The 26,076-nt window shown below is 42.4% G+C and overlaps 1 protein-coding gene across 1 annotated transcript in view; it reads right to left on the bottom strand.

Annotated features, from left to right (window-relative positions):
• Positions 1-4,448: 4,448 nt before the first annotated feature.
• Positions 4,449-26,076, bottom strand: part of rnf20.L (ring finger protein 20 L homeolog) — a 55,432-nt gene continuing 33,804 nt past the window's right edge. The window contains exons 14-20 of the mRNA NM_001112861.2: positions 20,761-20,878; positions 20,528-20,677; positions 19,024-19,236; positions 18,622-18,747; positions 17,653-17,793; positions 7,754-7,855; positions 4,449-4,986 (exon numbers count right to left, since the gene is read on the bottom strand). Coding sequence (NP_001106332.1) covers positions 4,810-4,986; positions 7,754-7,855; positions 17,653-17,793; positions 18,622-18,747; positions 19,024-19,236; positions 20,528-20,677; positions 20,761-20,878 — 1,027 coding nt within the window. The 3' untranslated portion in view covers positions 4,449-4,809. The remainder of the gene's footprint in view (positions 4,987-7,753; positions 7,856-17,652; positions 17,794-18,621; positions 18,748-19,023; positions 19,237-20,527; positions 20,678-20,760; positions 20,879-26,076) is intronic.

Genomic DNA, 26,076 nt, shown 5'->3' with positions numbered 1-26,076 from the left:
CTGGTGATCCCACAACAAAATTCAAATCTGAACTTGACTCTACAGATGGGAAGTGTTTCAGGTTTGGTGGAAACTACCAACCCCCCCCCCACCAACCATAAGGTACCTATTACATATATGTAGAAAATCCACCACCAGCCCCCAGTCGTCCTATAATTTCAGCTATTGGAACACATTTTCAGCTGGTATGTTGACCATTTTTTATAGCTGAAGTAAAATGCATGGACTCCTACTTATAAGACCTCCCAATAATCTGTCCATAAGCATAACCATCCAAATAGTATCTTACTACCTTCTTTTCACCACCCTTTAAAGCATGTGATATCACTATTCCCGCTTTGTCCTCTACATGCATAAGCCCCTGTACAGCAGATGACAAATAACACTTACGTGTTTTTGTGATAAATATCACCAGGTAAAACATTATGCTTATATAAGACAACCCAATTTGAGTGTGCAATGTGCCTCAGATGCACTGTTGATATGCAGAATGTGAAATGTACCGATATATAGAGTGCAGAAGTGTGTTTTGTAGTCACAGTTTGACTTTTCAGTTTAGGTTTTTTACAACAGAATATGTCTTAGAAGTCTGTAGGAGCCAAACCTCTAAGGCACATTCGTTTATAAAAAAACTGAAAAGCCCCTTGCTAACATCAAAAATGAACACGCTTCTCACTATTAAAAAACTAAGGCTACAGACACACATGTGGATACTTGCTGCATTTTCAAAGTGCTTTGCAGCGTAAATGTGTTAGCATAGCATGCCATTGCCAAAAGTTGAAACCGCAAGCACCGAAAAGGCAGCAAGTATCCACATGTGTGTTCGTAGCCTAAAGCTAAAACTTCCTCAGGTTTGCACAATTACTAAGGAAGAGATATGATATGAGCTCAGCCTTATACTGTAAATATAATCCTGTGTCTTCCAGAAGCACCATGAACTGTCCAACTGGTGTCTAGTAGCCCTAAAAATATGTCTATAGACCTGAACTTAAATCACGTGTTTATGTTCTTCTGTTGATATTGTGGTGAACTGCACCATCTGTTGGCTGACACAAACTTAACATAAAAGAACAGTCCTATAAAAATCAAAAGGGATATACAGTATGTTGTGCAGGGTAAAAGAATGCATAACTTATGTTTTAGAAATAATTTATTTCAATAAATGAGAGTTTAAATGGGTGGTTTAAGTATATAAAATGGCTAATTCTAAGTAACTTTTTTCTTTTTTATAGTTTTTGAATTATTTGCCTTCTTTTTCTGATGCTTTTCAAACGGGGGTCACTGACTCCATCTAAAAAAAACAGCTCCGTAAGACTGCAAATGTTTTGTAATTGCTATTTTTTATAACATCTTTCTGTTCAGACTTTCTATACATATTCCAGTCCAGTAATTTAGACCCAAACACCCAGCCAACCCTTTAGGGCTATGGCACGTGACATAATTCCAGGCGTTTTGTCGTGATTGATTAATGGCTCAATGGATGGGAGACAAATGCTCATAATTGTTCTATAAAAATGTTAATCTCTGTTTTAATTTAGAGTTGCCACAATTTATTTTTAAACTGTCAGTTGCCACCACTTTTGTCCAATGCCCTTTTAACAACTACTTGGCAAAGCTCTGTTTGCAGAGTTTGTTTTTTTGATTTGGCTGTCCTAACAAACTCAACCTCTATAGCAGGGGTCCCAAACCGTTTTTACCAGTGAATTTCACTCAAATGTTTGAGGATGCCAATTAAGGGCAGTGATAAGCTAATTTATAGCCCCATGTGCACTGCTAGCCTGCAGGAGGCACTGCTGGTGTAAACATGTGTCTTTATGCCTCCAAAATGTGAATTTAAGTCTGGAATTTCAAAATAAGGAACTTATTATGAGATCATTGGGAGCAACATTAATGGGAGAGGAGAGCAACCAGTTGCTCAAAAGCCAGTGGCTGGGGATCACTGCTGTATAGTAACAGCCTTTGCTTTGAAGATCAAAGATCGGTACTCTCTTAAGTGCAGAAAAGAAAATGGGCTGAAACTCTGGGGAGACAGCATTGCCCACATACAAGTCTGTTAATGTTAATCAGTAAATGAAAATCTGTCACATATTTTTATGGTAAGTCGTACTGACACAGAGCACAATGTTTTTAGATAACACAAAAGACATTGCCATGTCCTGGTCTGCATTGCTTCACTACTGACGTGCAGATGTTGAAGGACATGGTTTGGAGGCACTGATGCCAGAATGTACTTTCTTCCATTGGACTTGCATAGCATAGCAGGTGAGGTTGAAAAACAGATGTGTCCATGAAGTTCAACCTTCATTTTATCTAAGGGAAAGTGCCTAACTGCTATATAAAAATGTGAAGAACCCCCTTCTGAAGTTTTTTCAAATTGCCACAAGGGGAAAAAATCCTTCCTGACCTTTTTTTGGCTTTTTAAAGATTTCTTTCTTAAGAAAATACATTTAAAACAGCAATGATTTAATATATTAAATAGCAGTCATTTCTGTTGTTTGTAGCTGAAAACCTAATGTTCCTCATGATCTTAGGGTGCTACAGTTTGATTTCCTGTTTGTTGTTGACCAAATGTACTTTCTAAATCAAATAAATATTGTGCAAAGTTAGTCACATGAAAAGATGAAAAGTTTATTAGTGAAAAAACATCATAGCAAATCACATCTAAGCATAAACCTTAAAAAAAAAAAAAAAAAAACCTCAAAACATTATACCAAACATACCACAAGGAAGTGTCCTCCCTCGTTCAGCATACCTCATGTCAGCCACGCCCTACTGATGGGTTTCACCATTGGGTGCTTCATCAGAAGAGGCAGTGTCGGACTGGGATACCAGGGGTCCACCAGAAATGCTTAGGCTGAGGGCCCACTTTTCAAACTACTTCTCCTCACTCAACCTCTTTATTCTTCTAGTCTTTTTTTCTCTACATACTATACTCTATTCTTCCATTATTAAACCTCTTTGTTCCCATAAAAAATGGGGAATGGCCATGAAATAGGCCAAAGGGTTCGAAGCAAGAGGCCCCACCTGGGCCCATTGGGAGTTTTCCTGGTAACCAGGTGGGCCAGTCCGACACTGAGAGGAGGCATTCTCTCCACTAAATGCTTTAAGCGAGTAACTTTGCATGAGATTTGATTTATTGCTATATGTTACAGACAGTGCTTAGTACTCACTTGTGAACAAAATATAACCAAAATGGTAATTTAGTATTTTATTATGTGTTCTCTCAAACAGACCACCTCCGATCTCACAGATTGAAACTGATTAGGTTAGTTTAGGACGTCAGCAAGTTTTTTCAACCTTGTACTTGGTCCAAACTATGATATAATTAATCCTTTTTGGAAGCAAAACCAGCCGTCGGGTTTACATAACGTTTACATGATTTTCTAGTAGACTTAATGTGTGAAGATTCAAATTATGGAAAGATCCATTAGCCGGAAAACCCCAGGTCCCGAGCATTCTGGATAACAGGTCCCATACCTGTATCACCCAAATAAGTCTTAGTAAAGTATGTTTGAGACTTATTGGCAGTGTGAAAATGTGTTCCTTCAAATCTGGAAACCATTTACAGACCACATCTGAAAGACTGATTTTCTATAGCATACAATAGAAGAGTGTATGCCACCTTTAAGCATTGGTACCTTACCCTCACTAAATTAAAATAAATCTGGACGACCACCACCTGGCGCTGGGAGAATATCTTATTAATATACGGCATATGTTCCAAAATTCACCCCTTTTGGTCAAAAGTAAAGATAATTACTGGAAAAATCTCAAAGGGGTCCTCCATGCGAAAAACAGATTTTTTGCATAATTAAAGAAAATGTAATGCTATGAAACTATCCAATATACATAAAAAAGTTTTTAGTGGTTTTAAAGGTATTTATAAACGTAAAAACGTAACTGAAGTTAAAAGCAGAGTTTGTTTATCTCTTTGGTTTCTTACACACAGGAGCTTCTTTCATTCATTCCACTACATGGGATGTGATGGATATATTATTGATCCAATCAATATCTGGGTAATTAAATTCCACCCTTATTAAAGGAGAACTAAAGCTTAACTAAAGAAGTTGGGCAGAAATGTTGTACATTATGTTTTGAGCTTCTGTATCAGTCCAAGACAATTACAGCAGTAAAGATCTGTGCCTCCAAATATAGCCCTGTAGCTGCCCATCTTGCTTTGTGCTGCTGTCAGTTTCTGAGTTTAGGGACCGACTCACAACATACTAAATATATATAAGGCTCATTAATAAATAATTTGGATTATTGGTACATGGCAGCCAACAATTCTTCACACACTAGTCTAATAAAAATACAATAAACTTATATAATAAGAATAACTTAATTGCATGCTAATAGATGATTTCAATTAGCTATTACTTATTTTAAACAACAACCACCTTCCATTCTTCCACGTGTTTGTATGAAAAAAAAAACAAACAAACTGTTCATTCTTGTCAATCTGTTTATTTCAACACCATTTACCAGATGTGTAAAGATATAAGGCTCATTACAGGTCATGCTGCCAGATGGATGATGTAAAAACAATTACTATTTTAAGATTAGACTATACATGGAATGAAATATGCAGTTGCCTTTTTGAAGGTACAAATAGCAAGTACATCTTGTTAGACTTCAGAATAGGGCTTCATTAGAACAACAAACTATTGCAATGTTGGCACAATATTGCATACCAACACCTTCTATGAGAACAGCTATATATTTTCTGAGCAAAATGTATACAAACATAGTTAACATAGTAGCATTACAGGTGTATGAGGGGCAGTTTCTGATTTCACAAGCTGGACTAGTTCACCCAATGTAGATCCGATGGAAGTCATTTGCTCCAAAAGCTGCATTGCACTTGGGACATTTTCGCTGCCTTGTGTCATAGCGAGTCTTAACACACTCGAAGCAGAACACATGAAAACATTTTGTCAGAACGGCATCCATCTTACGAGAGTTGCAGCACGGGCATGTAAGTCTGGCCTGATATAAAAGTGGTCATAAATTAAAACATTTAATTAACAAAGTACATTTTACTGAAACATTTCCCTCCACCTCCCCCCTGTGCACCTCATTATACGTTTATTGACTGCATAATTTAGCTGAAATATACATGTGTATCTAAGGAGAAAGGTAGTACATATTCCCCCTTTCCATTGAGAAACTTAAAGGCAGCTACATTATATACATAAATGTGATGCATTAACAAACAATAATGGAAAAAAAAGTAGCAGGATAATATCCGACACAATGCTTGTGTAAAGGCTAAAGCGATTTTAAAATATAGATTGCAAAATGGCTGAAAGGGCTATAAAGAAGAAAAGAACTATGTTGCATGGGATAATTCAATTGTTGCTACAAAATGGCAACTACTTAGAGCATTTCACTTCACATTAACATCATTGGGATGCATTGAGAGTCACACCAGACCCATAATTATGAGCCTACCTGAAGTATGCTAATACATACATTCAAATAGTAGTACAATGCACTTTTAACGGAAGGGCATTATGTGGAGCCCTACTGCATGTCAACACAGATCTGCATTCTTACACAAGATACAGTTACAGGGAAGCTTAATTAGTGGAGAAAGAAAAATAGGGTCAATAAAGGAGGCCTAGTGTTGGGTATTGTTCTCCAAGTTTGAAAGGCAGGTTTAAAGGAAAAGTAACAACAAAAAAATTAAATAGATTTAAAGGAATCACAATATAGTGTAATGTTGCCCTCCACTGGTGTGTTTGCTGTAGACATACAACTATAGTTTATATCCGTGCTGTCCAACTTCTTTGGTAGCGAGGCCGGAATTTTTCTGGCCTACATGGTGGAGGCCCAATAATGGAAGCCAGTATTAACCACGCACTGTTTTTAAAACACACCCACTTCAAACCACACCCATGTTACCACAAGACCATGTCCACATTAATGGTGGTAGCACACCAGAAAAACAAATGGTTGGTGCTCACTGCAGGGATCTAACATCACTCATATGTGAAAAAAGTTAAATCATATTAAAGGGCACCAATCATAACTAAAATCATTTACTAAGTAAATACACTATGTGAAAGTTCAAGAAATCCGATTTTCAAAACAGTTAGAATAGTTTGTATAATGTAAATCATCAGCTCACTATTCCTTCTGCAAGATCTCCCCTATCTTCACTGCAATTCTAGCTGAGGCAGGCATCTTGGATTTCACTGCCTCCTCCTACCTATATCTTTAACAACCAACAACAGCTCTGAAATATCGCACATGCTCAGTTGAAATTCCTTGGTTGCTTAGCAACCCGTCTGAGCTATTTTCACATCCGCCAAACCTCTGTGTTAGCTGCTGTTCAGTAGTGCTGCCACCTGTCTGGAAGTTAGTGTGTGCCCTTCATTTGCATAATAACATCACCAGCAGGGGACAAGATAGGGAAATCTTGTGATACTTCTAGTGGAGGAGTTTACTAAAACAAGGCATTCTGGGTAGAATACTCAATGCAATGCTACAATCTGAGCATGCTCCTCAAATTTGCCTCAGTGAAAGAACCCATTTGACAAAGTAAGGGATTTTTTTTAAAACCTGCAGTTTTTTTTCTCAAAAAAAGATATATGTAGTTTGATTAAACTTATTTAGGTGGTACTGGTCATATTGTTAATATGTGTTTGATTTTGGCATACCCTTAAAATCAGTATGCCTCATCCTCCCCTGTTGATAACACAGCACCCCTTTTCCCTAGCACGTTGATAACACAGCACCCCTTTCCCCTAGCACATGATTAAACACCTTAGGGGCCTCTAACAATAATTTTATAAATGCTAACAAACCCCCAGAACAAACCCCTACCAGGCTTATGTTCCACAGGCAGAGCAGGGCACACACAGGCAGAGTATGGCACACCCAAGGACCTGAAGACAGGCAGAGTATAACACACCCAAAGAGAATAGGGCAGGCAGAGTATAGCGCACCCAGGAAGCATAGAGTGGGCAGAGTATGGCACACACGCACAGGCAGACTATGGCACACACAGGAAGCATAGGGCAGGCAGTCTGGGGTCTCAGGTGTAGATAGTACAGGGCTTTAGGGGTGTGAACAATAGAGGTGTTATAAATGTGAATATAGGGGATTACAATCTGAATTTGAAGTTTAAACAATGCAGGGGCCAGTTAATCTCTGTAGTGATACCTTTTAAAGTTTACACGTGGTAAGCAAATACAGCAGGCAGACTTTCATGTGAGAGGGCCACACAAAGGAGGTTGAGGGCCGCAAGTTGGACAGCCCTGGTTTATATGAACAAGCTGCTGTGTAGCCATGGGGAAGGCCATTTCGCGCACAAGATACACAGTAGATTGTAGATTTCTGAAGAATCCCATTTTATACTACAGAGCTTTATCTGTTTTCTGCTGTGTATCCTGTGCCTTTTCTCATTTTTCAGCTTTGAATGGCTGCCCCCATGGCCACACAGCACCTTGTTTATAGGTAGAGTTTTTGAAGCAAACACACCAGTTGTACCAGCTCAGCACAACAGTACATTATATTTCTATTCTTTAAGACACTTTCATTTGGTCCCTTTTTGCCAAGGACAGGATTTCAGTAGCTAGAGATAAATCTTTTTAGGACTCTGCACTCACAATAACTTGCAAAAGATGATCTGTCATATACACACACACACATATTAGGTACCCTTGGACCCCCCCCCCCAGCATCTGCAGGGTCTGTTGTCCCTATGTTTATGTGCATGGTTGATATGCCAACTAAAATATAACTCTACCTTGTATTCTTTGATTTCCTCCATCAAAATCTTATCACAAGTTGGCACCAGATCAGGTTTCTTTGTAGATTCTAATTTCTTTCGAAGGCGAGAGATATCTTCCTGTATGCACAATTAAGGAGACAGACATGTTCAGTTAGCAACTGCCACACGCATATATGTATGTATATTACTGTATTCTGCATTTTGAATGCTGCTCCTGTTTGTTAACTTGTATTGTAGTCTGTAGATTTTAAAGCCTTTTTAGCTTGAGGATATAGCATAGTAAGTTATAATGAAAAAAGGCATTTCCATAAAGTTTAAACTTTTAAGTCAAAACAAAACCTGCCTAACTACTAGTTGATCCAGAGAAAGGCAAAACCCTTTCTGAAGCCTCTATAATTTGCTTCAGAGGGGGAAAACGTTCTTCCGGACTCCAAGATTGCATTCGGACCAGTCCCTGGATGATCTTGTAAATTTCTTCACTTGCCATAAAGCCATCCAACCCTTATTGAAGCTATTGGATGTATCTGCCAGTACAAATGATCCATGGATCAAGAGCTTCACAGCTCTCACTGTAAAAAAACCCTTTACAAATATTTAGGTGAAACTCTTCTAATTGGAATGGGAACCTTTATGTCTGCAGAAAGGTCCTTCTGTTAATAAAGCGAGAGATATCACCTATATTTTCGTGCCATGTATATAATTTGGGCAAACAACCTTTACAAGAGTAGACATGTATACACAGTTTTTATTTCACTTTTCTAATTATTCATTTTTAACATTTTCTTTAGTGTTTTTTGTTTTTACAAAAAACTGTTGGGATCCAGTATTTTGACCACTAATCATGCTATCAGAGCAGTTATTTTGTTATTTCACTGATTTGCATAATTTTTGTGATTTTATTGCCTGCATTATTGTTAATTACATGTTTTTAGCATACCTTGAAGTTTGCTAGTTTGGTGTAAGAAAAATGTCTTTCCCCATGTTAAATTTGTCAGAATGTATATTTTCCAAAAATGTATGGTTTCCTGGGGGCCTTTGTACGGTTAGGGTGATTTACGACATATAATATGCTGGCAGGGTGCTTTATTTGCAGCAGTTGAGTAAGCAGCCAACAAAATTCACATACGTTATAAATTTTTATGCGGTGGTCCACACAAATTACAAAAATTTCAGGAGATTTTCAGAAATGTCAGAAAAATAGCAAATTTTAGGAAAATATTGCAGTTTGGTGTAGAAAGACGTGTTTACCTGGATTGGATTTGTCAGAATGTGTATTTTCCAAAAATAGTATGTACGGTTTCCTGTGGGTCTTTGTACAGGTAGGGGGTATTATGAAGCATAATATGCTGGCTGGGTGTTTTATTTGCAGCAGCTGATTTGGTAGCTATAGAGGCCACATAGTATATCTTTGCATATAGGCCATTAAACTGTTCAGTAGACCGTTAGTGTTCATATTATTATTGATATGGTTTGTAGAGATGCACCGAACCCACTATTTGGGATTCGGCCAAATCCTCAAATTCTTTGTGAAAGATTCAGCTGAATACAGAACTGAATCTGAATATTAATTTGCATATGCAAATTAGGGGTGAAAAAGGAAAAAGTGGGGGGTCTTTACTTCCTTGTTTTGTGATGACAAGTGGTTTACCTTCCTGACCATAATTTGCATATGCAAATTAGGATTCGGTTCTGCCAGGCACAAGGATTCGGCCGAATCTTGCTGAAAAAGGCAGAATCCGAATCCTGCTGAAAAAGACCAAATCCCGAACCGAATCCTGGCTTCAGTGCATCCCTAAAGAATTCTTGGTGTCTTTGTACAGTTATGGGGTATTATGACACATAATATGCTGGCTTGGTGTCTTATTTGCAGCAGCCGAGAAATTTCATTTGCACTATTTTTATTAGGGGGCATTACATACCATATATACTCGAGTATAAGCCGAGCAAAATGTGCTGAAAAAGTCTACCTCGGCTTATACTCGAGTCAGTGGGCAGTAGCTGAGATTGCAGTCACTTTTAATCATTCCTATACCAACAGTTCGCTTGGGGAGAGACTGCAATATCACACAGCGCCCTCTGTTGGTTATATGAAAGAATAACAGTGACTGCAATATCACACAGCGCCATCTGTTGGTTATATGAAAGAATAACAGTGACTGCAATATCACACAGCACCCTCTGTTGGTTATATGAAAGAATAACAGTGCGCCCTCTGCTGGTTATATGAAAGAATAACAGTGACTGCAATATCACACAGCGCCATCTGTTGGTTATATGAAAGAATAACAGTGACTGCAATATCACACAGCGCCCTCTGTTGGTTATATGAAGGATTAATAGTGATGGCAATATCACACAGCACCCTCTGCACATGGTAGTGGGACAGTGGGACAATGCACACAGTAATCCATTTGGCAATTCTCTGTCACCATCAACTTTGCAAAGAAGTCCGGTTGATCGCTGGGGGGGGGTCACTTTGGAGGAATGTGCGCTGCTGGGAGACAGGGCTGTAGTTGTGTCTAGGCTTATACTCGAGTCAATAAGTTTTCCCAGGTAAAATTAGGTACCTCGGCTTATACTCGGGTCGGTTTATACTCGAGTATATACGGTAGTCAAAGTAAACTTTATATTCATCTCAGCAGTTTAAGAATACACAGTGAGACGTACTGTTGTACACATACAATACACATGAAAATTTAGTATAAGCTTCATCATACTGATATATAAAACTCTAAAAACTCTAATCCATTAAATATTCTGCATAGTTTCTGAAATAATCAAGTTTATCTTCAATATTCCTCTCAGCATCTGTTTCTCTTCATTCTGTCTTCGTGTAGCAGTTGGGTGTCAGATATTTAGTGACAGTTAGATCCAATATATCTTATAGGGGGGGGGGCTTCCTTTCCTAGCAGATCAAATAACTGTACAAACAAAATCTAACAAAAAACTGCCTTTTGAACAAATTCTGAATGTAGAGATCCATGACATCTGGTGATTTTAATAGAGTGAGCTCTGATACATCTTCTAGGTAAAAGGCACCTCACTATAAGATATATTGGATCTAATTGTCAATGAATATCTGACACTCAACTCCTGCTTGGAATGAAGAGAAACAGATGCTGAACTTCTTATTTCAGTATTCTGAAGCTTGTATTAAATTTTTATTTTCATGATAGTTTCCCTTTAATATTTATGGTGATTTGCCTTTGTGTGTAATGAGTTGTGTTCTGAGAAAAATGTGGCAAATTACAAAATGTTTAGGATTTCCAAAAATGTCAAAGTGCTAAATTTAGGAAAACTTTGCAGTTCAGTAGTTTGGTATAGAAAGACATCTACCCATGTTGGATTCATCAGAATGTGTAATTTTCAAAAGTATTTGGTCTTCTGGGGGTCTTTGTACAGTTAGGGGGTCTTACAACACATAATACATGGGTGGGATGTTTTGTGTGGAGAAGTCAAGGTGGCAGCTAAGAAAATTAATTTATATTAATTATTATTATATTACTACAGACCACATACTTTGCCAAATCTATACATATTATAGCCTTCAAACTATTCCTTACACCCCCAACATTCATAAGGAGATTTTGTATACTCACCGTTAAATCTCTTTCTCTTCAGTCGCTTGGGGGACACAGGGACAGTGGGTATAGCTGGTACTTCTAGGAGGGCAGGACACAACAATAAGGAAAGACTAGCCACTCCTCCACCGGCTATACCCCCGGCAGGCAGAGCTTAGCTTCCAGTTTGTTCCAAAGTCAATAGGATATAACCTTAATTTTTAAACTGATCACAGTAATACAACATAAAAACTGTAACATGTCTGTTGAAAAACAAGGACCTCATGCAGGGAGGGAAGCCCTGTGTCCCCCAAGCGACTGAAGAGAAAGAGATTTAACGGTGAGTACACAAAATCTTCTTTTCTCTAGGTCTGCTTGGGGGGACACAAGGACAGTGGGGACGTACCAAAGCTGTCCCCTAGAAACCTGGGGCTGACATCAGTCCGAATGGAAGGCTCGTGTAATGACGATTTTGGAAGGCAAATATCAAGTATTTCTGATGTGAAGGGACAATTGGAACGTGCCAGTATACGTCCGTTGTGTCGAGGGACCTCAAGAATTGTCCCGGGAACATCGTTGTTTGAGATGCAGAATGAGACAACCAAGAGGTCTGAATAGTATCCTCTGAAGCATTCTCTGGCAGGAACAGTATAATTACCTCTGAGGGGAATTGGGTGGAGACGACAACTGGAAAAGCACTACTGGTTCCTGTGGTAGTTGGGACTTTAAGAAACGGGGAGGAGGTGATGAAAACTATGGTGATGATAACCTTAAGTTAACACCTCGTGAATTCAGGTGTCCTGAGTAAGTGTGAGCTCGGCGTTTGCGAAAAAGTCACAGTCTCCCCCCCAATTGGTTTCATGCCTGCCCCCAATCCCCGTCATACTGAGATGGTCTTGTCTCCCGCTTAGGGAGTGTGCTTGCGGTTCCAAGATCAGTTTACCTTTAAAGAGGATGGAGGTCAGTGACTTTTTGGAAGAGGAATCTGCTGACCAAAGCTTCATCCAGAGTGATCTGCGTTCTGCCACCGAAAGTGCCGATGATCTGCTTATGACCTGTACAGCATCCAGAGAAGCCCCACACATATAGTCATTTGCTTCCTTGATTTGGGTGACTCATTAAGCAAGTTCATGGTGGGGAGCGCCGGAGTCAATGGCACCATGGCTAAGACTGGGCATAAGGAAGTCCCAGAGGCTGAAAGAACGGATCGTAGTAGGCTTGTCCATTGAATTCTTAAAGTAGGAGGTGTTAGAGACGGGAAGAGCCGTATCTTTTGGAAAGCCGGGAAACGGTACATCCACTAAGGGTGGCCTAAACCACTTTTATGCAAGCTCCTTTGGGAAAAGGTAAAACCTTTTGGAAGAGTTGAGTTTAAAAAACGCCTCTCAGGGGTGTCCCATTCTTGTTGAATGATCAACCAGAGTGAGACGGAAAAACTGGAGAAGTCTTTCTGTGACACTTTAAACAGGCTTTTAGAAGAGTCTGATAAGACGTCCGGTTCTGAAGCGTCTCTAGTACAGAATTGATAAGAGAAAACGCTAACTCTTAAGAGATCTTAGGTGACTCATCTCCCTCTTGGTTTGAATATGATGAAGTTTACATTCAGAGTGATCACAATCTTCGCCTGAACCAGGATGGGTTGAGGAAAGTCTAGGAGGAGAAGCGCTGTCCTCATCAGAGGGTGAAAAGGGCTTGTCAACTTTTCCCCAGGACCCGTAGGGAGAAAAAACCTACCAAGTCCTCATCATTTCCCTATTAGTCAAGTTCACCAATTACAAAAGGAGTTTCCAAGCCATGTCAAACCAGGCTGTCAAGAAAATAGTCCTTTGGCTAGCCTCTTTGACTATTAGAGATTGCCCACTTATATAAGTGTAGGAAGAGCCAAACACTTCAATGATTAGATCCCTCAGTCCATCACATTGCCATGTGACAGTTCTCAATACCAAGCAAGCTTCCCGTTTTGAAGACTTGCCCTCTAGAGCGGTCGGGATATTAAGTGACTCCTCTTCCTCTTAGGCTTATCTAGGGAATTTGTCAATCTTTGGGATCCCTGAAGCTAACTGTGCTGCCCACTATGGGGTGGGTTGGTCTCTATGGGAGTCCCTGTTGGGAGAGGAAGGTTCCCCTTGAGAGGCCTGATCCTGCGGTAGAAGCAGGATCTAAAGAATTAGATCTCCACGCAGGCGGTTTGCATTTACCGCAGAGGTTCTTTATGGCCTGCTGGCAAGCGTTTGCGGCACAGGCAACAACCAGAATATCCATTGGGGCTGCAGGAGCTATCCTGGAAAAAAAGTGTCACTTGTGCCTTCAGACACGGTGGCAGTAGGTGCTTGTGCCGCAGGTATGGCTAGTGACCCCTGGTAGTAGCAGTACCTAATAAGGTCTGCTCTAGCTTTTACAGCCTGTAGCTTTGGCTAAGCTTCTTGTGGCTTGTAGCACCCCCCATACCCACCCCTATTAATTAATAGTGGCCCTATGCTTTTAACTGCACCATATTTATACATTTTTGTCAAAAATGGGCGTTGGTTTGGGCAATCACTCTCTCTTAAAAGCTGCAATTCAGCAGCGGGGGAGGTTTTAGCCCTCTAGAAACCAAGGTTCAGCAGACTTTTACTTTTTACTTTACTATTGCTATTATGCAGAGAGACACAGGATCCTCAATACTATGACTGGTAGGTAAACAAGTTAGGGACCGCCATATGGGGTTTACCTTGACGTGGTATGGTGGCTTTTCAACTTTATGATCATAACTTTGCAATTAAAAACCCCTGTCTTTGTTAACACATGCATTTGCATATCTACTGAATTACTGAATTACTTAGACAGGGGCCCAGGGAATGTGCACTGACCCATTTGGATATGCCAGTAGCACTTCCCTTATACTTATATATTTTTACTTAGCAATGCGGGTGCTCCCACAACCCCCCTTGTGTATTTGCTTTTACAGCCTGTAGCTTTGGCTAAGCTTCTTGTGGCTTGTAGCACCCCCCATACCCACCCCTATTAATTAATAGTGGCCCTATGTTTTTAACTGCACCATATTTATACATTTTTGTCAAAAATGGGCGTTGGTTTGGGCAATCACTCTCTCTTAAAAGCTGCAATTCAGCAGCGGGGGAGGTTTTAGCCCTCCAGAAACCAAGGTTCAGCAGACTTTTACTTTTTACTTTACTATTGCTATTATGCAGAGAGACACAGGATCCTCAATACTATGACTGGTAGGTAAACAAGTTAGGGACCGCCATATGGGGTTTACCTTGACGTGGTATGGTGGCTTTTCAACTTTATGATCATAACTTTGCAACTAAAAACCCCTGTCTTTGTTAACACATGCATTTGCATATCTACTGAATTACTGAATTACTTAGACAGGGGCCCAGGGAATGTGCACTGACCCATTTGGATATGCCAGTAGCACTTCCCTTATACTTATATATTTTTACTTAGCAATGCGGGTGCTCCCACAACCCCCCTTGTGTATTTGCTTTTACAGCCTGTAGCTTTGGCTAAGCTTCTTGTGGCTTGTAGCACCCCCCATACCCACCCCTATTAATTAATAGTGGCCCTATGCTTTTAACTGCACCATATTTATACATTTTTGTCAAAAATGGGCGTTGGTTTGGGCAATCACTCTCTCTTAAAAGCTGCAATTCAGCAGCGGGGGAGGTTTTAGCCCTCCAGAAACCAAGGTTCAGCAGACTTTTACTTTTTACTTTACTATTGCTATTATGCAGAGAGACACAGGATCCTCAATACTATGACTGGTAGGTAAACAAGTTAGGGACCGCCATATGGGGTTTACCTTGACGTGGTATGGTGGCTTTTCAACTTTATGATCATAACTTTGCAACTAAAAACCCCTGTCTTTGTTAACACATGCATTTGCATATCTACTGAATTACTGAATTACTTAGACAGGGGCCCAGGGAATGTGCACTGACCCATTTGGATATGCCAGTAGCACTTCCCTTATACTTATATATTTTTACTTAGCAATGCGGGTGCTCCCACAACCCCCCTTGTGTATTTGCTTTTACAGCCTGTAGCTTTGGCTAAGCTTCTTGTGGCTTGTAGCACCCCCCATACCCACCCCTATTAATTAATAGTGGCCCTATGCTTTTAACTGCACCATATTTATACATTTTTGTCAAAAATGGGCGTTGGTTTGGGCAATCACTCTCTCTTAAAAGCTGCAATTCAGCAGCGGGGGAGGTTTTAGCCCTCCAGAAACCAAGGTTCAGCAGACTTTTACTTTTTACTTTACTATTGCTATTATGCAGAGAGACACAGGATCCTCAATACTATGACTGGTAGGTAAACAAGTTAGGGACCGCCATATGGGGTTTACCTTGACGTGGTATGGTGGCTTTTCAACTTTATGATCATAACTTTGCAACTAAAAACCCCTGTCTTTGTTAACACATGCATTTGCATATCTACTGAATTACTGAATTACTTAGACAGGGGCCCAGGGAATGTGCACTGACCCATTTGGATATGCCAGTAGCACTTCCCTTATACTTATATATTTTTACTTAGCAATGCGGGTGCTCCCACAACCCCCCTTGTGTATTTGCTTTTACAGCCTGTAGCTTTGGCTAAGCTTCTTGTGGCTTGTAGCACCCCCCATACCCACCCCTATTAATTAATAGTGGCCCTATGCTTTTAACTGCACCATATTTATACATTTTTGTCAAAAATGGGCGTTGGTTTGGGCAATCACTCTCTCTTAAAAGCTGCAATTCAGCAGCGGGGGAGGTTTTAGCCCTCCAGAAACCAAGGTTCAGCAGACTTTTACTTTACTATTGCTATTATGCAGAGAGACACAGGATCCTCAATACTATGACTGGTAGGTAAACAAGTTAGGGACCGCCATATGGGGTTTACCTTGACGTGGTATGGTGGCTTTTCAACTTTATGATCATAACTTTGCAACTAAAAACCCCTGTCTTTGTTAACACATGCATTTGCATATCTACTGAATTACTGAATTACTTAGACAGGGGCCCAGGGAATGTGCACTGACCCATTTGGATATGCCAGTAGCACTTCCCTTATACTTATATATTTTTACTTAGCAATGCGGGTGCTCCCACAACCCCCCTTGTGTATCTGCTCTAGCTGTGCACTAACGTGTAGAGGCTATGTGCCAGTGAAAGGGGGGGGGGGTAAGTATCCCCAGAGGTGTCTGTAACTGATAGCAGCACCAGCTAACCTCTAATCTGCCCCAGTGCGTTCGGTCTGAAACCGCTGGCTGTGACTGCACTATGCATGTGCTATGTTTGTGCTCCAGAGGCTATGGACCTATTCCAAGATGGCCGTCGTGTGTAATAGCGCGCCCCTGTTCACACAAGAAACGGGGCGCGTGACAGCGAGGAAAAAAGGGTGCCAATGCAGAAGTACGCAGAGGATGCGTCTGCTCCCCTTGTTGCTAGGCCATTGAAGGTTCTTTTACCATCCGGCTGCTTCCCGTGCCCACCGGCTCAAAGTGCGTGGGATGTGAGAGGCGTCCAACAGGGCGCATGACAGCGAGGAAAAAGGGGCCAAATGCAGGAGTACGCAGAGCATGCATCTGCTCCCCTTGTCGCTAGGCCGGTGAAGGTTCCTCACCATTCGGCTGCTTGCCGTCCCCACCGGCTCTCACCGCTGGCTGTGCTGAAGTGATGGGAGCCGAGTAATGATAGGAGAGTGGCGCCAATTATAAGGGACCCGACCCAGAGTGGGGGAGAAGGGTAGCCTTAGAAGCTTGTAGAGAAGCTGGTGGCGTTTGTCTTTGTCACTACTCACATGAAAAGCAAAGCCTTTTCCAATGTGCTATAGGACTTCCCTCAGGCAGCTCTACTCTACTGGCCAGCTTCCTCTCCATCTGAAGGGGAAAGAGGTGGCATTCAGGCTGGGTGGTCTGTGTTCAAGAACACCAAAGACCCAGGAGACAGGTCCCCCGCTGGGGAATGCCAGTGTGGATCCTCTACTCAGTGCAGAGGTCCTGGACATTCCCTGGTGTCAAATAAATGACAGTCTAATTAATAAAACAATAAAGAGTAGACAAAAAATGTCCTATCCTCCTGAGGACACAACACAAACTGGAAGCGAAGCTCCGGCTGCCGGGGGTATAGCCGGTGGAGGAGGGGCTAGTCTTTCCTTATTGTTGTGCCTTGCCCTCCTAGAAGTACCAGCTATGCCCACTGTCCCTGTGTCCCCCAAACAGACATAGAGAAATTTAGGGTATTTTGAAAAATGTGAAAAACTGACAGGTGATTTCAGAAATGTCATAAAAACACTCAACTTTAGCAAAGCTTTGCGGTTTGGTAGTTAGGAGGAGATGTAGGGAAACAGCGGATACGAAAACCTGACCTGAGCTCTTTTGTAATTAAATGCATCCTTCTCTCGACTTGCAGTATTCTCAATTATTTCCCCTCGCAGATCTTGCAGCTTCTTTTGAGACAGCTCCAGCTGAGATCTCAGTTCTTCCGCTTGCTGAGAGGACTCTGTAGCCTTAACAACAGACAATACATATTCATATGTTAAGATAGTGGTAACAACACGTCATAAAAACATAGATAACAGGCCAGTACTATGGTGATCAAAAAAACCCTTTCTCCTCTGGCAGTCATTTTCAGTCAGGGGAACCAGAGATTTTAGGGCACCCAGATTTTAGATTTTCACATAATTGATGATAGTTTTCTTTTTCTTTAAGTATATCCAATGCAGGTTTTAGCTGAGCCATAGGAATTGTTTTATATTTCGGAGGTCATAAAAATAGTCTCTTCTTTGTGAGGGCCATTTGGCAGCTAACCTGCTGCAATGCTTTAGAACTGCTTAAATAAACAGTAACACCAAAAAAATTTAAGTGTTTTAAAGTAATTAAAATATAATGCACTCTTGCCTGCACTGGTAAAACTGATGTGTTTGCTTCAGAAACACTATTATGGTTTATATAAACAAGCTGCAGTGCAGCCCTGGGGCAGCCATTCAGTTTGAAAAAAGGAGAAAAGGCATAGGTTAAATAATAGATAACTGAAAAGTTCCTATTGTATTCTACAGAGCTTATCTGTTATCTGCTATGTAAACAAGAGTCTTTTCTCCATTAAATGGCTACCCCCATCGATACACAGCAGCTTATTTATATAAACTATATTAGTCTTTCTGAAACCAACAACAATTTTTTTTACCAGTGAAGGAAGACAGTACATTATAAATGAATTACTTTATAAAACTTTCATTTTTTGTTATTACATTTCCTTTAACTTCAGTGCTTTTTTTCATATACTTTGGTGCCATGAGAATTGCTAAGAGTACACCAGACATGAAAAGGTGACCCACCTTACGCTTGCACAGATCCAGGGCCTGGGTTCTGAGAGTAAGTTCTTTCTCTCCCGTGTTGATACTAGTCTGAAGTAAATGTTCCTTCTCTTCCAGCTTCCTTAAAACCTGAAGCTGGGCATCCACCTAAGAACATTTAGAAAAAAAAGCTTACAGATATTAACATGCAGACAAGGCTGCAGCATGCAGAAAACTTTTAAGAAAAAGGGGGCGGCAGCAACCCCAAGCTGCCTCAGGCGGCGGAGGGGCCAGGATCACCCCTGAGCACAACAGGTGGCTTTACTTAGGTTTATCTACAAAAATCAACTTGCTCAAAATTCCACACACACACACACTACTATGACAAAAAATGTTTTTCTTAGCAGCAACTTAAAGATGTTCTGTGTACAAGCTTGTTTATACCTGTGTGCGCAGTGTAAGTAGTTGGTCTGCCAGCTCCTCCTTTTCTTCCTTGAGCAGCTTATGGATCTGGTTTGATTTGATTCTCTCAGACATAAGTTTAAAGTTTGCATCATCCTTCTCTCTCAGTTGCTGCATAAGACGGATATTTTGCTCCTGCATGTCTTCAAATGCCTGACCTGTGACATCCATTTCTGAAAGCAAGGCCTCTTCCTCCTAAGATATGAACAAATACGATAGTTACATAGATAAATTGGGTTGAAAAAAGACAAAGTCCATCAAGTTCAACCCCTCCAAATGAAAACCCAGCATCCATAAACACACCCCTCCCTACTTTCACATAAATTCTATATACCCATACCTATACTAACTATAGAGCTTCGTATCACAATAGCCTTTGATATTATGCCTGTCCAAAAAATCATCCAAGCCATTCTTAAAGGCATTAACTGAATTAGCCATCACAAAATCACCCGGCAGTGCATTCCACAACCTCATTATCCTGGCTGTGAAGAACCCCCTACGTTGCTTCAAATTAAAGTTCTTGTCTTCTAGTCTAAAGGATGGTATTAGAATTTAGGGATACAAATATCTACTTGTATGTATCTACAGAAAAAACAGAGAACAAATGTCTTCCTGAGAAACCTGGTATTATTTTATAGGACTAGTAATTTCTTTTAATTGATTTGACCTTGCCAGTGTGAATATGTTTATGATTAGGCGATGTGTGTGAATATTCTGAGCTTTAGTTTGTTTTAAAGGAGAAGGAAAGCTCCAAGACAGTGTATTGCCAACAGATTAGCCACAATAGTGCAAGCTAGAATGCTACATTTATTCTGCAGAATGCTTTACCATACCTGAGTAAACAGCTCTAGACACTGTCTCTGTTTGTTTAGGATAGAAGCTGCCATATAAGCTTGGTGTGACATCACTTCCTGCCAGAGTCTCTCCCTGTTCACTTACAGCTCTGAGCTCAGATTACAGTAGGGGTGGGAGGAGGGAGGGGGAGAGGAGCACACTGAGCATGCTCAAGCCCTGCCCTGGAGGTTTATGCTGAAAACAGGAAGTCTGATAAAGAAGCCCATGTGTACACAATAAAAGGAAAGAAATGCTGTGTTTCTTTTGACAGAGGACTCAGAGCAGCATTACTTTGAGGGTTTACTGGTGTATTTATATAGACCTTTCAGATAAAGCTTACTTAATTTTAGCCTTTCCTTCTCCTTTAACATCGTAATGGGAGCAAAATATTGTACTGTTGATCTAATAATAGTGTTATATATATTGGTACGTCAGTCAGGATTTGGGAAAAAATATGCATATGCAAAATATGCATACTACTGGGGACACACAGCCTGGTTGTTATATATATGGTAAAAAGCAGAACATTGCCGTGGGCCGAGCAAGCTCTGTGAACTAAGTCAGTAAATTCTCTGACCTTATTTTTTCCCAAGCTCAAAAAATATTACATAAAGGTCTACATTACATTATTTATAATTCTGCTTCTCACCTGCTTAGCCACTGATAGTCGTTTTTGAAGAACCTCCGTCTGTTCCTCAGCTGCTCTCATTCTACGTAAGGCATCTTCATCTGCCATTTTCTTGCTGTCTCTGCGTTCCCTTTCTTCCAGCTCTCTTAGACGAAGACGAAGCTCCTCCAGCTAAGAGACATTATAAAGCCAAGAGTTAAAAAAAATGCAAGCAATCCCAAAGAAATATGCACAAACTCTTGGGGCACCATTACCTCCGCTTTACTTTTTCTCTCAGCTGCCATCAGCTGTACTTTGTCTCTTTGTTCCTTTGGTGCTGATCTATACATATCCAACAGAAGTTTCATGTCTCGCAGAGACTCCTGTACTCGCCTGAAAAACAAGTGATACAGTCCTTAACAAGAATAATTTGCCAGGAGGTGACTGTCCTGGCAAAGTAACATACTGGAAGTGTATGAACAATCTGTTATAATTATTTGAAAATAGAACCATTAAAACCATTGCCATAAAGTGCAAGAAATACCACTATGCTACAAGTAAGTGTGAAGGTTATTTCTGCTTTTCTGTCATACAGACACTAGGAATATACAGTAATATTATTGCATTATTTTTTAATTTTTTTTTTTATATTTATTTTGTTACATAGATTGTTGCTAGGATTGCTGATGGATACCTATACTATGTATTTTAAATATGTTTAGTTCTATATTGTACCACTAGGAGGCAATGTGTTATATGGGTATTTAATAAAGTTGTAATTAGCAGCAATTGATACTATGTCAGCTTGAGAATGGTTGGTCGGATGGTCCGAAACGTTGCTGGAGATGCTGTATGAAATAATAAAGGCGGTTTTATCTTAACAAGATGGGAGTGCTGCTATCTTTTGACTTTGAAGTAAATACAATCACCTGGGGGTGCCTTACATTTGGAAAGTGGAAAAATACTTTCCTTCTCCTTCAAGGTTTTTTAGAGGTCTATATCTTGTTACAGAAGTAGATATTACAACATAAAAGTACATTTAGAAAGTTTAGGTTTTCCTGAAAAAATAATATATAATTTCCTAACATGTTCAAAAAAAGGAGATTTTGTGTACTCACCGTTAAATCTTTTTCTCTTCAGTCACTTGGGGGACACAGGGACAATGGGGTATAGCTAGTACCATTAGGAGGCAGGACACAACTACAAAAAAGACAACTGGCTCCTCCCCCACTGGCTATACCCCCAGCAGGCTGGAGAAGAGCTCAGTTTGTACCAGAGTCAACAGGATATGACATAACGCAATGAAAACTTTTCAAAAAAGCCAATAACTGCTAACAAGAAAACACGGTTAACTTGTCTGACGGAAGTGAAAACCTCAACCCAGGGAGGGAAGCCCTGTGTCCCCCAAGTGACTGAAGAGAAAAAGATTTAACGGTGAGTACACAAAATCTCCTTTTCTCAAAGTCAGCTTGGGGGACACAGCGACAATGGGGACGTACCAAAGCTGTCCCCTAACAACCGGGTGGGAAAAAAGAGGTTTAAGTGGTGTCAGCCACCGCGGCCTGAAGCACTTTTCTGCCAAAGCGAGTGTCAGATGCCGCAAAGGTGTCAAAATGATAGAATTTTGCAAATGAATGGACAGAGGTCCAAGTCGCTGCTTTGCATAGCTGGTCAGCTGATGCCTGGTTTCTGAAGGCCCAAGACGTACTCACACCCTTGGTCGAATGGGCAGTGACCCTGGACGGAGGTGAGCGACCCCGGGCTCTGTATGCGCCTTGTATAGCTTGTTTGATCCAGCGAGAAATGGATTGTTTGGTAGCCGATGCGCCTCGACGGGAGCCTGAGGGAAGTACCAGCAGGGAATCGGACTTGCGGAAGTCTTGAACTCTGAAGAGGTAAAACTTTAAGGCCCGCACTGGGTCCAGAGTGTGCAGTGCCCGTTCCTTCTGATTCGCTGGAGACGGGCAGATGGAAGGAACCACGATCTCTTGGTTTATATGAAAATCCGAGACCACTTTAGGTAGGAAGGATGGTATGGTACGAAGGACCGCTCTGTCTTGATGGAAGACGAGGTAAGGCGACTTGTAGGAGAGAGCGCCGAGCTCAGAAACCCGTCTTGCTGTAGCAATAGCCTGGAGGAAAACTGTTTTCCAGGTCAGGAACTGAATGGGCACCGATCCCAGGGGTTCAAAGGGAGGAAGTTGAAGTGCCCGGAGCACTAACGTGAGGTCCCAGGTAGGTGCGGGAGCCCTGACAGGCGGAGTCACATGAGCCACTCCTTGCATGAAGGTTTTAACGTCAGGAAGCAGGGCAAGTCTTTTCTGGAAAAGCACTGAGAGAGCTGAGATTTGAGGGAACCCAAAGACAGTCCTAGCGATAGGCCTTCCTGCAGGAACTCCAGTAAGGTTGGTAGAGAAAATAGCTGGAAGCTAACCTTGCGAGTGAAACACCATTGGCGGTAGGTGGACCAGACCCTGTGATATGCCCTGGCTGAAACCGGTTTCCGAGCCGCACACATGGTGCGTGCCACGGCTCGAGAAAATCCCTTTTGAGTCAGAATCTTGGTCTCAAGAGCCACGCCGTCAAATTGAGGTAGGTCGGGTTTGGATGTAAAATCGGACCCTGAGTGAGAAGGTCTGGAAGAGGAGGCAGAGGCCACGGTTCTGCGACGGAGAGGTTGAGAAGGTCCGTGAACCAAGCTCGTCGAGGCCACCTCGGTGCTATGAGGATGAGGGTGGACCGTTCCCGCTGGAGCTTTCTGATCGTCCTGGGGATTAGAGGAGTGGGCGGAAAGGCATACGCCAGCTGAAAAGGCCAGTCGGCTGTCAGAGCGTCCACGTTTAGGGCTAGTGGGTCTCTGTAACGAGCTAGGAAGTGTGGTACCTTTCTGTTGTGCCTGGTCGCCATGAGGTCCACCTCTGGAATGCCCCATCTTGAAGTTATCTCTTGAAATACTTCGTCCTTTAGGGACCACTCGCCTGGATCCAGGGATTGCCTGCTTAGGAAGTCGGCTTCCCAGTTCAGTAGTCCCGGTATGAAGATGGCGGACAGCTGTACGCTGTGAGCCTCGGCCCACTGGAATATGATTTTTATCTCGCTTAGAGCCGCCCTGCTCCTTGTGTCGCCCTGGTGGTTGATGTAGGCCACCGCCGTGGAATTGTCCGACTGTATTTTCACCGCCTGCCCCGTGAGGGCCTGCTGCCAATGGATGAGGCCTAGGCGAATTGCGCGGATCTCGAGCAGATTGATCTGCAACTTCTTTTCGGTGAGGTTCCACTGCCCTTGGGCCGACCTGCCTTCGAGCACCGCTCCCCAGCCGAAGAGGCTTGCGTCGGTCGTGAGAATGCGCCAACTGGGGTCCCCGAGGCGCTTTCCCTTTGAGAGGTGAGTGGAGTTGAGCCACCACAGAAGGGACGTCCGAGTTTGAGGAGAGAGGATTATCTCTTGTAGTAAGGACTTCCGTCTCCAGGTGCTGAGGATGTTCCACTGGAGCTCCCGGAGATGAAATTGGGCGAAGGAAACCTATAGTGGAAACCATGACACCCAGCACCTTCATGCAGAACCTTACTGGATGCTGTGGCTTCTGCAGCAGTGACCGAACCAATGCTTGGAGATGAACAATCTTCTCCTGAGGGAGGGAGATCCTCTGAGTCAGAGTGTTGAAGTTCATGCCCAGAAAGTTCATGGATTGACTGGGGATTAGGGAGGATTTGTGTAGGTTGAGAACCCAACCTAATTCCCGAAGCTTCTCCATGGAGACCTGGAGTGACCGATGGGCCTCCTGGGGGGAAGGCGCTTTGATCAAAAGGTCGTCCAGGTACGGGGTGATCGAGACCCCCTCGTTGCGGATCAGTGCAGTGGCAGCCGCCATGATCTTCGTGAAGACCCGGGGAGCTGACGTGAGTCCGAATGGTAAACTTGTGAATTGGTAGTGGAAGCGCAAGAATCTCTGATGAGGAGGGAAAATGGGAACATGAAGGTAAGCGTCTTTTATGTCGAGAGACATGAGGAATTGCCCTGGGGACATCGCTGCAATGACAGACCGGAGGGATTCCATTTTGAATTTCCTTGGACGAATGAGCTTGTTCAGTTCTTTTAAGTCTAGGATCGGCCGGACTGAGCCGTCATTTTTGGGAACTATGAACAGGTTTGAGTAGTAGCCCCTGAAGTGTTCGTCCGGGGGGACGGGAATAACCACTCCTGCTAGGAGAAGGTTGGAGACGGCTCTCTGAAAAGCTGCACGCTTGCCTGGTTCTTGAGGAAGTCTTGACATGAAGAATCGGTGAGGTGGGATAGATGAAAACTCTACATGGTAGCCTTGAGTAACCACCTCGTGAATCCAGGTGTCCGGAACAAGAGATACCCACGTGTTTGCAAAGTGGGACAATCTCCCCCCTATAAAGTTCGGGGCGGGGAGTACGGCGTCATGCAGAAGCAGTCTTGTCGGTGGGCTTGGAAGAGTGCTTTCGGTTCTGCCAGGGAGTTCGATGTTTGTTGCCGAAACGCCCTTTGTTTGCAAAGGACTGTCTTGGAGGAGAGGATCTCGCGCTCTTGGTCTGAGAGCCACGAAAAAACTTGTTCTTTCGAAAGGAGGGACGTGCCTTGGGTTGGGGGAGAAGAGTGCTTTTGCCCCCGGTAGCTTGACTAATGATCTTGTCAAGATCAGGTCCGAAGAGGAGCTTCCCCTTGAACGGGATGGAGGTCAGGGACTTCTTAGAGGATAGGTCCGCTGACCATAGTTTCATCCATAAGGATCTGCGGGCTGCCACCGAGAGAGCGGAGGCTCTGCGGATAGCTTGAGTGGCGTCAAGCGAGGCTTCACACATGTAGTCATTGGCTTCTTTGATTTGAGATGCCAGCTGTGAGAGTTCGTGACGTGGTGCTCCGTCTGAAATGGCGGTGATAAGAGTGTCAGACCAGGATTGAACAGCTCGGCTAACCCATGCCGTCGCTAGGACCGGCCTCAGCGAGGATCCGGAAGCTGCGAATGATGAGCGTAGTAAACTCTCTAACTTCTTGTCCATAGAGTCCTTGAAGGAGGACGCGTCAGGGACTGGTAAGGCCGTGTTCTTAGAGAGGCGGGATACTGGGGCGTCCAAGGATGGAGGAGCAGCCCATTTTTCAGTAAGTTCAGGTGGAAAAGGATACAACTTCAGGAAACGACGGTTTGTTTGAAAACGTCTCTCGGGTGTGTCCCACTCTTGTTGGATAATTTGTTCAAGCTGGTTGTGGGAAGGAAACATCGGTGAAGTCTTGTTGCGTCGCTTGAAGAGAGACTTGAAAGACTCCGCACGGACCTCCGGTTCCTGGAGGTGGAGGGTTTCTAGTACCGAGGAGATAAGGGAGTCCACGGTGTCAGAAGAGATTTTAGGATCATCGTGGTCCGAATCAGAAAAACATTCCCCGTCTGAATGATCCTGTTCATCCCCAGAATCAGGAGGTGAAAAAATCCTCGGTGGAGAATCGCTATCGTCTTCGGACGGGGAGGGGGCCCTGCGTTTGGAGGGTCTAGGTTTATGACTGTCAAGGCGAGAAAGCAATTTGTCTAGCGACTGTGCTAGTTTTGGAATGCCTGTGGCCAATTGGGCCGC

The sequence above is a fragment of the Xenopus laevis genome, chromosome 7L (assembly GCF_017654675.1).
Source record: "Xenopus laevis strain J_2021 chromosome 7L, Xenopus_laevis_v10.1, whole genome shotgun sequence".
Taxonomy (NCBI): Eukaryota; Metazoa; Chordata; class Amphibia; order Anura; family Pipidae; genus Xenopus; species Xenopus laevis.
This window is presented reverse-complemented; position numbering and strand designations above follow the sequence as displayed.